General features: G+C 37.1%; 1 protein-coding gene and 1 long non-coding RNA gene across 2 annotated transcripts in view; one reads left to right on the top strand and one right to left on the bottom strand.

Moving 5' to 3' along the window:
• Window positions 1-14,474, top strand: part of MROH2B (maestro heat like repeat family member 2B) — a 57,453-nt gene that overhangs the window by 13,592 nt on the left and 29,387 nt on the right. Inside the window, exons 11-19 of the mRNA XM_077117067.1 lie at window positions 253-326; window positions 2,035-2,157; window positions 2,904-3,017; window positions 4,969-5,125; window positions 5,270-5,310; window positions 6,411-6,552; window positions 7,055-7,098; window positions 9,438-9,545; window positions 12,829-12,945. Of these exons, the coding sequence (XP_076973182.1) occupies window positions 253-326; window positions 2,035-2,157; window positions 2,904-3,017; window positions 4,969-5,125; window positions 5,270-5,310; window positions 6,411-6,552; window positions 7,055-7,098; window positions 9,438-9,545; window positions 12,829-12,945 (920 nt within the window). The remainder of the gene's footprint in view (window positions 1-252; window positions 327-2,034; window positions 2,158-2,903; window positions 3,018-4,968; window positions 5,126-5,269; window positions 5,311-6,410; window positions 6,553-7,054; window positions 7,099-9,437; window positions 9,546-12,828; window positions 12,946-14,474) is intronic.
• On the bottom strand, window positions 5,769-11,636 carry LOC143647259 (uncharacterized). The gene is made up of 4 exons (XR_013157939.1): window positions 11,512-11,636; window positions 11,091-11,158; window positions 7,340-7,482; window positions 5,769-6,576 (listed from the first exon to the last, which is right to left on the bottom strand). It is a non-coding gene; the product is annotated as an uncharacterized LOC143647259 (long non-coding RNA).

Genomic DNA, 14,474 nt, shown 5'->3' with positions numbered 1-14,474 from the left:
TGATATACTGAATCCACTTTGGAGTACAACATTTTAAACAAAATGAAAGAACATGTAATACAGAACAAGGAAAGCAATCAACATCCTTAAAGAGTTTGAAAAAAAAAGTTAGGAGGAAATTGAATAATATAGACTGTTAAGGACCAAAGTCTTTGTAATTATGCACCATAACTCTAATGTATTTTCAACAATCCTAGAACATGCTTTACTTCTACTGAATTGGGCCCCTCAATTTTTCTCTCTATTTCTCAGAGCCCAAGTTGAGGGATCACATCATTTCCATGGAAAGAATTGTCAAAATCGTCATGGGTGACCTCAGTGTAAACGTAAGAGAATTAAAGAGACTTTTCTTTGATTAATGGTAGTTTAAGGAATGAATGAAATGATTTTGACTTTTTAAGACTCTACTGGTGACATTGTTTTAGAAAGAGCTCAGTGATCAATTCTATTTATTTTTAAAAAAACTAACTTTACCAAATAGTTGCCGTACATCAAGGTAAAGTCCTAAAGTACATTCAGTTCAGAGGCTTATCAGTAGAAGAAAAGATTTTTGGCAGAGCATCTCTATGCCATTCTCTTCAAATAATGTAATAACTAATTGTTAATTATAAAGATAATATATCTTCTTCCAAAAAAGTAATAACCCCTGAACTTTGCTCTTTGCGTAGACATATTATTTCCCAGTGAGGACACATCTGGGGTAAGTCCTGCATATAATAAGCTGCACAAATATTTCCTAATTAATTGATTAAAATATTCCATGTTAGAAAATATATAGAACTTACATTGAGATAAATCAAGAAAAAATAGCAATAATTGTATTTTTGTATGAAAACCATATTTTGCTTTGGAACAAAACCCTACACAGACACCAGCAATGAGAAGAAAAATTCCCTTAACAAACTTTAATGGCCAATGGCTATGTTTGAAAGAACGAAGTAAGTCAATGGAGTATAATGGAGTTCAGGTATAAAAACCAGACCGAGTAACTGACCCAGCCAAAACGAGAATTGTGAAAAGAGTTTAGGGTGGGATAAAAGAGTATAGAAATTCTAAGGCAGGCCAGTTTCCTAGTCAAAAATAGAGAGGTGTGCCTCCTTTCCCCACACAGGTAGACCGTTCAGAGCCTTTAAGCTAACTGCTTTAGCCACCACGTTGCCCTGTCTCCCATTTAAAAATTATTCTTTTCTTTCCACCCTCCTTTAAAAGCCCATACTCTAAGGGATTGAATTTAAGCTTTTTTATCTTCCAGGGAAGAACCTGATAAATAAATTAAAGCCAAATTATTAATAAATGACAAGTTCATAGCCCCTTATTCCAATTACTAGGGGCAGATGTATTTCAGAATTCATGATTTTTTCTGATTTTAGAAAAACATTACTGTGACAGTAACCCAAAATCAAACTCACTAGTATTTCTGCAACAAAATGTATGACTAGCCATGCTACATAGAGTAAATAAAGACTACAAATACTTTTTATATCAGTTTGGTTTGAATAAATAAAGACTACAAATAGTTTTATATCAATTTGGTTTGAATTTTGCCACCAAATGAGTTGGTGCCAAATTTAAAGAAAAATTCCAGTTTTCAGGGTTTTTTTTTTCACCTTTTAATTGTAGTAACAATATGTATAACTGAAAATTTCCCGTTTTAATGATTATAGTATACAATTCAGCTGTATGGATCATTGAATTTCAAATTGCAGATCTGTAATTCAATGTGTTATTTTTCATCGAGGGTTTTTAAAGTGAGGCAATGTTTTAGCCCAAAGTTACCAACATTTCATATTGTATAGTAATAAAGGATCTTTCTTTGGGAGAAACATTTTGGTTAAAGAGAATCTTTCCAGTAACCCTTAAATCATAACTCATAGGTTACCTCCTGTTCTATCTACTTATAGCAACAGATCACACAGTTTATACTCTTGTTTGAAAAAAAATCCCACTAAATGACTATGACAGTTAAAGAATAGAAACTAAATTTTCATTCTATCCAACAAGTAAACTGCTACAAAGATATTTTTCTTACTACAGGTGAGGAATTCCACCCTTCTCCTCATCCAAACCATGTGTGAAAGGAGCTACATTGAAGCTCGGGAAGGATGGCCATTAATTGATTATGTTTTCTCCCAATTTGCAATGTCCAGCAAGACTTTGGTATGAAAAGGGTACAGATTTGAGTGCTATATTGCAGTAGATTTAACTGTTTTGCTTTGTTTTTTCTAATGGCTGAGATTCAATTCAGTAACTGGTTTAGGAACTATATTTCAGCCTTATCACTTTCAGTGATCCATAGTTTTATCGGCCCCTAGTTTTCTCAGTTCCCTTCCACTGATATATCATTTCTAACTAATAATAAACATGAAGTAGATTACAGTTTTCCCTAAGGATGAATCAACCTGGCCTCCAAAGTAAATTCCTAGGGGTGGGATGGAGAGGACTGAACAGATTGCATTCGAGAAAAGAGACGCCAGTACTTGCTGCACTGGGGTCAGCTTCCTTTGGATAAATAGGCTGAAAACCCTGTGTCTAAGAGCTCAGTGGTCAGCAATTTTGTCCCAGCTGAAATCATAAGCCACTCCACTAGGAGGCAGTGCCTTTGAGAAACTTTTGTTTTCATCCTAGAGTGATTCTCAAAGGCCTGAGGGAGAGTGGGAGTATCTCCAGTTCAAAGATCCTTACCACGTGTGATTTCCTGTTTGAGCAAGGGGTGCGTTTCTAACCCATTCCTCCATGGGACACTTTAAACCAGGGGTTAGATTCTGGGGCACACGATGCCTGGGTTCCATGAGCCCCTTAAGTGACTACATCCTCCACTCCAGAATCAGAGAACACATTCAAGAATTCAGTAGGAAAGAACATGAGGGATTATCAGCAAGTTATTGGTTTCATCTCTCTTAAAGGAGAAATTGACAAAAACAAACTCCCGAGAGGATGAGAATGGAGAGAAATCTGTCCAAGAAACAAGCCTCAAGGTCTTAAAAACCCTGGACCCACTGGTCATTGGAATGCCTCAGGTAAGAGGTCTTTTGACACCCTGCTTCCGACTTCAATGAGAAAATATATATTTATTTATTCCATAGCCATTCAATAGTTACTTTAATCACATTTCTAAAGCTCTGCTCATTTAGAAGTCAATACAAGAGTTTGTAATCCGTGTATCATTAGCTCTTCGTTGCCCTGACTAGAGGAAGCCCATTGCGATGCTCAGTACCTGGCACACAGTGGGACTGCAAAAACACATGGTGAATGAATTAACCAAATAATCTCTTATATCTGGGTAGCACATGACAATTTTTTAGTACCTTAACATATTACTGTATTATTGAGCAGTAAGTTTCTGTCCTATTGCAGTGAATGCCGAACTTTCCTATTCATCCGATAAGATGTTAAATGTACATATTCCTAGGCTTTTACTTGAGACCTAATTAATCTGAACCTCAAGGGGAGGAGCCGGGAAATCCATGTTTTCTTTAAACAAACCAAGTGATTCTTATAATCAGACAGAATAAGAAAACAAAGCTCCAAAGGTCTTGTATATAGTTAAAAACTCATTGTTGACAACACCAAGATTGATTCTCTCAACATTTTTTGAGTGTCTGCTGGGGTCCAATCCTCTACCCATCACTTTGAGAGGATTCATGACTTGGAAAGGAAATAGGATCTCTTTCCTTAAGCAGATTCACAAGCCTGCTATGGTTGCAATTGGCTCATAAACAAAGACGGCATTTCGCAGGCAGTTAATGTTGTCTTATGGTTCAAATTGTGGAATCCAATTTTCCAAGAAATCCCTTCTTTTAAAGTAAGTGGGTAGAAATATCCCCAAAATAAATGTGAATTTTTAAAACTGTTTAGGCAAAGATATTCTTTAAATGTTTTCTCAAAGGCAAAGAAATATTTAGGTAAATAAAACCTTGTTCTTCTTAAACTATGCCTCCCCCAAAATTAGTCCAGTGCTATTATAATAGATGCCACGAGATCATTGACAGTATTTTATTCTGGGATTGCGGTGTATATCCATTTGTATTTATCCTCACTAATTCTATGATCAATGGAGCTGTGTGCTCTTGAAGAAAACCCTCTTCTCCTGGAAAATAAATCAAGGATATTTTATATAAACGGTGAGAAAATGAAAAATAAAGAAGTATTTTATGAGTACTGAAAATGAAATCTTAAAGAGAAAATCAAAAAAATCTATCAGTGTTGCTGGAGAGAAAATTTCCAGACCAGCTGACTCTCATCTGCCTCTATGAGGTCTCTGAGAATGGTGTTTGTTTTGATACTGTATATTCATCTCACAGCCTCTGATCCTAGTTTTTCCCCAGTTACCTAGGGAAATTCATCATTATCATCATCAACGTCATCATCAGTTAGGAGCAGTTTCTTGATCCTCTGTCTAAAGCTCTGCAGGGAAATTGAAGTTTAAACATGAAGCAGGGCCCTTTCTCCCAGGAAGCTCCCTCAGATCGGGATGGGATACTCATGAAAGTGTTAAGCAGCTGCTCCTGTCTCTTGTGTAACCAAAGGCTCCAGGTGTGAGAACAGGTTGGCTGGCAACAGTCAGACAGTTTGGCATTCCCACTCCCCCTTAGAGCTTCTGGAAATATGTGGTAGCATATCCAGTTGTCACATTGACTAAGGGACTTACAGGTACTTAGTAAGTGGAGCCCAGGAATGCAAAACCTCCTGCAGTGCCGGAAACAGTCATTCACAAAGAATTGTCCTGCCCTAAATTCCAGCAACAACCCCACAGAAAGTCACTGACCAATGCTGAATCTGAAAAGTGTGAAAATAAATTTCCAATGCAGAGATTTTATTTAATGATTTCATTTTGACCTGGCCTGAATAGCAAAATGATAGCAAATGAAAGAAAAATGACTAAATCAGAGGGAAACACAGAGTGAGGGCCATGGAGAAATAATGGAAGAGAATAGACAATCCTTTCATCTTGCCTTATGTTTTCCACAGGTACTATGGCCAAGAATCTTGACTTTTGTGGTTCCTGCAGAATATACAGGAACTCTGGAACACCTGTTCAATATCATCAGAATTCTGATTATGGCAGAGGAGAGGAAGAAGCAGAATGCTAGGGAGTCAACAGCACTTGTCATCTCTACTGGAGCTGGTTTGTATATTCAAAAACAAAGGAACACATTTATCTTATGAAAGACATTTCCAGAAAGGCTACAATACTTTCATCTTACACCCGACCCTAATCTGAATTCCTCTAGCCCCCACAGTCATAATGAAAATTGTTTTCTCTTTCTAGTGAAACTTCCCTCACCACAGCAGTTACTGGCCAGACTTCTGGTGAGTGAATTACACAGTTCCAAAGTGGGATAAAGTTAAGCTGATGAAGATAATTCAGTTCCAAATAAGTGAAAATAAAAATTACCAAGGGAAAACCGAAACTAAAATGGCATGATAACTTCTCTGCTATACTAATGGCACTCGTGAAGGTTTATTACTGACAAGATTATCTTCCCATTCTGAAATCCTTGTTGCACTTCATTTATAATTTTAAAATAAGCATAGACTGAATCTGATCCAGAGTACCATTCACATGAATTCTACATTTATTGTTTGAATTTCCCTTCCCTCTTTCTTTAGTCACATTTGTAAAATTTGCTCAAGCATTATTTTCACATGTCGTTATTTAATTAATAGATATAGCTGAGTGTTTGTACCTACCATTTATCTTTGGTTGATGTCTTCCATGCATTTTTTTCACCTTTATCCTCAGGGAAAAAAAAAGTTAGGTGATAGAATGTCTAAATACTAGATTTGTAATAGAATAAGAAAGAATAGGCTGTGACAATTTTTTAAAAGATTATTGTTCTAGTTTGCTAGCTGTTGGAACGCAACACACCAGAGACAGATTGGCTTTTAATAAAGGGGATTTATTTCATTAGTTCTTCAGAGGAAAGGCAGCTAACTTTCAACTGAGGTTCTTTCTTCTGCGGGAAGGCACAGGGTGATCTCTGCTGACCTTCTCTCCAGGCCTCTGGGTTCCAACAACTTTCCCCAGGGTGATTTCTTTCTGCATCTCCAAAGGCCTGGGCTGAGTTACGAGTGCCGAGGTAAGGTATGCTGAGCTGCTTGGGCTGTGTTATATTGCGCACTCTCATTTAAGCACCAGCCAATTAAATCAAACATCATTCATTGCGTCAGGCACACCTCCTAGCTGACTGCAGATGTAATGAGCAACAGATGAGGGTCACGTACCATTGGCTCATGTCCACAGCAACAGAACTAGGCACCTTCACCTGGCCAAGTTGACACCTGAACCTAACTACCACAATTATCCAGTATAGGAATCAAAGGAATCCAAAACAGTGGTTAAAAAAAAAGGTAGGTGGGCCTTTTAAATTCCCCTGAAATTGATTAGCATTTTCTCTTCTATTCTTCAGGTAATATCTATGCTTGCTGGTTTAGGGACTTTATGTGGTGTTGGTGCAATAGGACTTTTGAAGATCTTGCCAGAGATCATCCACCCAAAATTGGTAGACCTATGGAATACACGCTTACCTGAGCTCCTGCAGCCTCTGGAAGGTACGGAAGAGTGGGTTCAGGTCTCTATCCAAGGAGGCAATAAAAACAACTTTCATTTTAGGCAATAAAAACAATGAATATGATACACAATGTAGAGAGCCATATTTTTTCTTGATTCTTAATGTTCTTTTCCTCACCCAATAACTCACAGACGATCTAGTGGGTAATGTCTTTAATAAGAACTTTCACTTTGGCTCTTATATCTAGAAAGTTGTTTGGTTTTGGCATTGTTCTAGAGAATTATTATTACTCACTCATGTTAGAATACTTAAAATATGGACATTTGGGCAGATGATGTTGAAGTTAGCAAAAAAGCCTAGATTGTACCATGGATTGAAGACCCTCTGTACATCTGACTAGCACTTCAAAACTGTCAGCATAGTAAATATCATCTGTGTAAGGAAGGAGCTTGAAATGGATCTCCAGCAGCCACTGGGGATCTGGTGAGGGAAAACTTGTGTCTTTATTTTTTGGCAGTTATTGCATCAATTTCTATTTCTAGGAAGAAACCCTAGTATCGTGCTATGGGAAACCATGCTGCTTCAGGTAAGGGTGGCTTCTTGACTAGTTGATGATGATGGTGTGATGACATCAGGTAAAGTCACCTATCTTAACAAAAAGAACTGTATTCCAAAGGGTCATAACCCTTCCTCTTCTTGGAAAAAGGACTAGAATGTTCTAAGTAGTTGCTTAAGGATTATGCTCTTTAAATCACCATAATTTGAACAGCAATCTTTAGTCTTTGATTTGATTAAGAGTTTAAGACAATTTCGAAGATTTTACTTACTAGTATTTCTTTTGGTTTCTTTGTTGAATCTTCTCAAATTTTCAGGGTTTTTTTTTCATCTCCTTACAACTGCCTTATTTACCTCACTTTTATGCTCAGTACAACTTCATTTCCTGCTTTATGTGCCTCTCACTGTCTTTTTCCTAATATTTAAAAAACAAAGGCTATAATGTGTCACCTTTACAGAAAGGAATCTCCTTCTCTCATCCATAAATTTTATAAACCTGTACAACAAATAAGCAGTGCCACGGACAATGCCAAATCAAATTAGGATGGGTTACTCATCCCAGACAAGAATTGGACACTGGCTTTATAGAGAAGATTTCAGGAGCCTACAGAATGTCTGGGAGTGTCAGAATCTCTGGGAGTGATGTGTGAGAACTGACATATTTAACAGATTCTACAAGTGATTCTAAACCAATACAAAATTGGAAAACTACTGTTCTACTGTCCTGCTCCCCAATTCTAGGATCTACCTCCCTCTTGTATTCTGGCTTCTCCTCTCCGTTTCTCAAAATTCCTGTCATTTTCCTCTGCTAATATTTTTAAAATAATTGCTTTACATCTCCCTACCCCATATTATTGACAGCCCCTTCCAACATGAAAAAGTTAGAATGGCCATAGCCCAAATACCCCTAAAGAGTAGGATAGAAAGATCAGAGGTGATGGTGGACTTATACAGAGAAAGTAGGGTTTAACAAATGAACATGATTGCTGAATTATTAAATTCATATTTCTTTTAGTCTCCAGTATCTTAGAGCAGCTAGAAATAAAAACTGAAAATCGTGGAGTTATAACCCATACCAAACTCTGAAATCTGTTCTACAACTAATTGTTGTGCTGTGCTTTGAAATTTATTGCTTTTTTTGTATATGTGTTATTTTTCACAAAAAAAGTTAATTGTGATGAAAAAAAATGATTTCTTCTAGCCTCCTATATTCTGGAGCAACTAGAAAGAAAAATCTGAGAGAATGGTATGTTAGCCCATGACAAACTTTGTAACCTCTTGTTGAGGAGTGCTTTGAAAACTATTATTTTTTTCTTTCTTTGCTTTGTATATATGTTATATTTTACAATTTTTTTAAATAGCTTTAAAAAAACAACAATGGGGGGAAAAGTCCCCAAACAGAAAAAAAAATGAAAAAAAAAAAGATTTTTACAGATGAAAACAATAATAATAATATCTGCTTTATTAAAGGAAGCTTCTTTCTCTACCAGGAAGACTTCAGAGTTCTATTCCCTCTTCCAACCTTGGGTATACTTCTAGCTTTCTTTTGCCAAAAGTGTCTGCAAGAACCTTCTTCCCTTAAACTTCTAAGGCTGTTAACTTCTTAAGAAACTGCATACAATGCCTTTCATTTGTTTCAACACTGTGTCCTTTTTCTAAGCTTAAAATAGAGAAAATATGGGGAAAATAATAGATTTTTAAAAACTGCAGTAGATTTTGTCCTCCAAAACACAAAAGCACCTCTTCATGATTATTTGATGAGGAAGGGCATGGGTTCAAGGGACTGATTGTGTCTGTGGCTCACAACAATTGGTGAAGCCAGGAATATTTAGCTACTGGAATTCGAGTTGGCAGAAATGTGCTCTTACATCTAGTTGCTTCTTCAAGACCTTTATCTCTTTAATCCAAAAATAGCCCTCCTTTTTTCTCCCCCAGCATTTTATAAAACTAATATCATTGACACATATATTTAACAAGTCTATCAAAACTTACCTTCGATCTAAGTTTAAGATTTGATTTGTTTCTATTTTAAATCTTTCTGCTATTTTTATTTGTGAGGAGAAAAAGGCCTGTGCTTACATGGGGTTATTTTCACAATGCGTCTCTTTTTCTTAATGGGAATTCAGAACATATCATAAAATGATTTTTTTTTTTAAATAAACTAAGAGGAAAAAATCCAGGGCAGCCCACGGTGGCTCAGCAGGTAGAGTTTTCACCTGCCATGCCAGAGACCTGGGTTTGATTCCTGGTGCCTGCCCATGCAAAAAAATAATAATAATAAGTAAAAATAACAATAATAATAAGGTAGCAAAAAAGTACCAAGAAAGCACGTTAGTCACCTTTATATCTAACTTCCACTTCCTACAACAGTTGCTCAAAGAAACTTTATGGAAGATCAGTGACACAGCCTGGACCATTCAACTGAGTAGGGATTTCAGCCAGCAAATGGGCAGTTACAACAACAACTCCATTGAAAAGGTTGGTTTTTCATCTAAGAAATATCAGGATTTACCATATGGCCCAAAATGATGGCTCAAGCTCCATCTTGTCTGCTCTGCAAGTAAAAGGAGGGGGCACTAGTTATAAAAAGGGGCTTCCTCCTTTTAAGGCCACTTCCTAGAAGTTGTATATCACTTTGCTTTACATCGAATTTGGCCAAACTTTAGTGAGAGGGACACACTTATCTGTAGGGAAGTGTAGTGTCTAGAGGATAGCAATGTGCCTGACTAAAATTCAGGGGTTCTTACTAGAGGAGGAAGAATAATGGATATTGGAAGACAAATAGCGGTTTCTGCCCCAGCACTGGATTTAATGTCATTTATATTTTAGTGCCCTTTGGATCAGTCTTGTAAGGCTGGCTAAAAAGCAGTCTGCCAAAATAAACATTACTTAAAGCTAAAAAAAAAAATCCTAAAACAGTCAGTTCTTCCATTCCTCCATATCGAAATGGTTTCTGTCTAACTCTGCACATTGTAGCCATCTATTCCAAATGGGATTTGAATGCGGTTCTGCTACTTACTACATATGTAGCCTTAGGTAAGTTATTTAACATTTCTGGAGCCTCGGTGTTCACATCTATAAAATAAAAACTATTCCCACCTCTGAGGGTTGTTGTGTTACGATGGTTTAATGAAACAAAGTGTATAAAGTCACTATTGACATGCCTGGCGAAAGACATGAGTTCAATTTAAAAAAATAGCTTATATCTCAATCATTATTATGGTATTATCATTCCTAGATTTATTTTTCCAGAAAAACATTTCCTAAGTTTCATAAAGTCCAGTATTAAGCATCTTTTCCAACAGATTATTATCAACTTTCAACTCTACTCATATGTAATTTTCAAAATTCCCCCCCACTGGTTGAGTCTCTAACTTGGCACAAAGTTCCAAATCTCCAAATAGGTTTGCCAAGCCTGCAGACGCATCCAGTAGGAAGATTTGGTGAGCAATACCTCATCTTTTTATCATATGAGCTAGCCTTATACCTCAGGTAATACCATTCACCTAAGGGCTTCCAGGCCCAAAGGTTACTCCAATGAATTTCGTAAATGAGTCTCAATATTTACACTGCACACCAGGAAAGTAAGAGTATATCAATTAGCTTTTGCTGCACAGCAAATTACCTCCAAACCTAATGGCTTAAAATGAAACCACTATTTAGCTCACAATTTTGTAGATTAGCAGTTTGGTCAGTGTTCTGATCTCCACCTGGCTCAAAGGTTGACTGGGGGCTGGCTGGTCTAGAATGAGACAACTTTGTAATTTTTGTGGTCTCTCATCTTCCAGCAGGCTAATTCAGGCTTGCTATCATGGGTAGCAATGAAATATGCAAGTTTTCTTGAGGTCTAGACTGATAACTGACACATTATAATTTCCACCAAAGAAAGTCACAGAACCAGCCCAAACTTAAGAACTGAGAAAAAAATGCTCAATCTTTTTGATGGAAGAAGTAAAGTCCCATAGCTCAGCAGAGGTAGGATAGAAAAGTTATGGCTATATTTGCAATCTGCCAAATTTTTACCTAACGCCAGGTTCCTGGTTTCTGGTATTCCATGCCAAGTTCCAAAACAAGAATATACCATGCCGAATCTGAGTAAAATCAGCAGAGATGCAACAGATTAGCAACACCAGGAGGCACTAAGGCTGACACTTTACACATAAGTCGTGTTTTCCCCTTCATGGCATCTTTTTTTTTTTTTCAGCACAAGACTTTTCCAGACACCTACTCAGTTCTTCCCCCTGGTAGAGTTAAATATACCCTGCCAACTTTGCCCCAAATGACTATTTACTTCAGTTGTATGCAATTTTCCTCATTACAATTTCATTAACATATGGACAACCAAGAGTGGAGTGGCTGTTGCCTAGTCAGATTCTCCGTATGATGGAGGCAACTTTCCCTCTTATAGTTGAGATAATAGCCACCACTCCAACTGTTTCATCACCTTCTGTTCCACTCTCATCCCAACTCAGTCTGATTTCCACAGCTTCCCCTGACTTGTATGACTTTAGCTCTGTTTCTGTTTCTACTAGCCTTTGCTTTCCTCTGAGCCATAGATTCCCTTCTGAGGAATAATGACATCACAATAACTACAACCCTTTGAGCCCCGGAGAATTCTTGGAGTGGACCTCTGACTGGCCAAAATTCTGTCCTTGTGTGTGTCAAGTTGAAGATTCTAAATAAAGAGATGTCAAGCTGATAATATGTAGCCATAATTGATTTGAATCTTAGAAAACAAATCAAGGCTCCTTGGCCTTACTTTTCTATCCATATGGCAAATACCTCCTCTTGCTAATTTCTTCCTCATATCTTACCTCCACAAGACTGTAGATATACATACAAATACATAGATACGTACATATGAACATATGTGGCATTCAAACATAAGGCCACTGCTGGATGCCCCACTTACCCAAGCACAGCTTTAAATTTTGTACAGCTTCTAGGGAAAGAGAACAGGAAAGTCATGTCCTATTTGACTCAGTCTTTCCTCTATCCTGAAACTACAGAAGTAACTAGGTTAAGGCTGGTGTAAAGAATCTAACATCTTCACCCCATCTAAGGGATGTGGCAGCCACAGACCGATTCCCCTCATGCTCTCCCGCCAATGTTCCTCCACTGGGAGCTTTCCCTTGCCAACTCACAGAGTTCTTTATTGAAGACATAGTCAGTTCTCCTTAGGTGACTTGTCCTTGACCCCTGACACTGTTCTGACAGTACTTCTGGCCAACCCCTCCTACACCTGGGAGAGAGATTGCAGTAGAACTTACTAAGGGTTCTTTTCAAAGCTATAATGGATGAAATCACCTAAACTATACGCTAAGATAACATATTTTGGAAGTGGAGACTATCTGACAATGTGATCTTTAAAATAACCCTGTTTTCTTTGCATTTGTTTACTCAGTAAGCATTTACTGAGTGCTTATTAGCTATAAGAACCATACAAGAGAAATAATAAATAAGACCTGCTGCTACCAAGAACTCACAGTTTAGCATCGATACAAACAAGAAAATTTTCAGATTACAATAGGGAGTGAAAGGCATTATAGTGATGGACCCCAAGACATCAAAGGTGTGCAGAGGAGCCTGTGGGGGGCAGAGATGGACCAGAAAGAAACCATTTCAAGAAGAGAGAATGCTTGAGGTACACTAAGTAGGTGTCACCTCAATTTCTGTCCTTCAGACGACTGTTCTCCTTCCATCGTTAAGCAGTCTTGCTCTCCAACCTTCAACATCTTATTATGCATCTTTTGCTTTTCAGAAATTCCTTTGGAAAGCCTTGGGGACCACCTTAGCATGCTGCCAAGATGTAGACTTTGTGAGCTCACAGGTGAAGGAGTTTCTAATTGCTCCCACCCAACTTGGTGACCAGCGACAGGTAAAGCCCCTTTCTCTCAATTTCTTTATTGTGACAATGATTAGTCCCATCCACAAAGCCTCCCACAGGTCTTATGATGATGCTTTATTTATCTAGAATTATCCATGAATGTATTTGGAATCGTCCAATAGAATTTTTCAGGAAAATGAGGCTTCCCTGTTTCAATGCATATGTTACATTAGTTATCCAAGCTGGTAAAAATGTTGAAAAAATATTTTTCTATCTTTCTTGCTAAACAAGAGTATCTTTAATGTACTTTGACCTTGGTTTTATAACATAGAATGTCATTGTAAACATTCAAATCATTTCATTTGCAAGCTGAAATTGTCCTTGCAAACTACTGATTTTCAACTTAGAGAGGATGTAAGTATAATTTGGGGAGTTTTTAGAGAGAACCTTTGCCCACTCCCTACCCTAGCCTAGAGTGGAGAGCATACATGAATGTGGAGGAAAGAGAGAATGTGTTATGGAAAATAAAAATTTTAAAAATGGGTTTATAGAACAAATACCATTAATAAAGACCTAATATGAAAATAAATTATTGTAGTGTGTTCAAGAATTCTGAAATATTCTTTCCCCCACACTTAATGGTCACAAATCATTGGACTTTACTGAATTTTGAAACTGCCTTTGTATTACCATTTTTCTTTCTTCCTTGTCAGGTACTCAGTTTATCATTTAATATGCTTGGTGCTATTTCCCTTACACCATTTTTCACCCATCTAAGTTGCTCTTTTAGTTCTGCCATGGGTTAGAAAATAAAGTAAGTATATTTTAGAGATAAGCGTAAAATAAGGCTCTCATTCAAAGTCAGAAGATTTTGCAGCATTTGAAGATGAACTTTTTGATATCCATTTGAGCTTTTCAAGTTCTTTTCTGTACTCCATTTCTAATTCTTAAGTGTATGCCCCACACTAGAATTGCTTAATAAATGACCTCTGGAAAAGTAAAACATCAATACAAAATTTTTTTAACCTCAGTGAGGCTAATTGGCTTTCAATCTACACATGACTCCTTCATTCGTATAACCTTGGAGCTCCAATTCTGGAGTCAGACTAACTGGATTCAAATCTTGTCTCCACAACATAGTATATACATTTTCCTCAAGTTCTTCCAAAGTAAAATATGGAAAAATAAAATCCATCTGGAATGTACTATGTATCTGGAATGTACTATGCTTAGTGAGGAGTTTCAGGGGAGAGAAAGATTGGAGATTGAGAATGCAACTTTGAGACATTATAGAGAGAAAAGTAGATATCTGTGCAGATTTGAGGGTCCAGTTGAAGTTGAAGTCATAAACTTCTGCAGCCACCCATTTTCACAGTGGTGTTACTTTTTTTTTCCAAAAACATTCAACAGACAAGATGTAGGGATAGGTGATAGGAGATTGAAAAATTAGATTTATCCAGGACATGGATTTTGCCAGACTTAAATGACAGAAGGAAAGTTTGGGAAGAGGACAAGAAGCTAGGAAGATAAGTTATAAAAGAAAAATACAGAGCATTATAGGTTGAGAATACAAAAAGGTT

This window comes from Tamandua tetradactyla, chromosome 9 (assembly GCF_023851605.1).
Source record: "Tamandua tetradactyla isolate mTamTet1 chromosome 9, mTamTet1.pri, whole genome shotgun sequence".
In the NCBI taxonomy this organism is placed as follows: Eukaryota; Metazoa; Chordata; class Mammalia; order Pilosa; family Myrmecophagidae; genus Tamandua; species Tamandua tetradactyla.
Note: the sequence above shows the minus strand (reverse complement) of the source record. Positions and strands in the feature narration are given on the sequence as shown.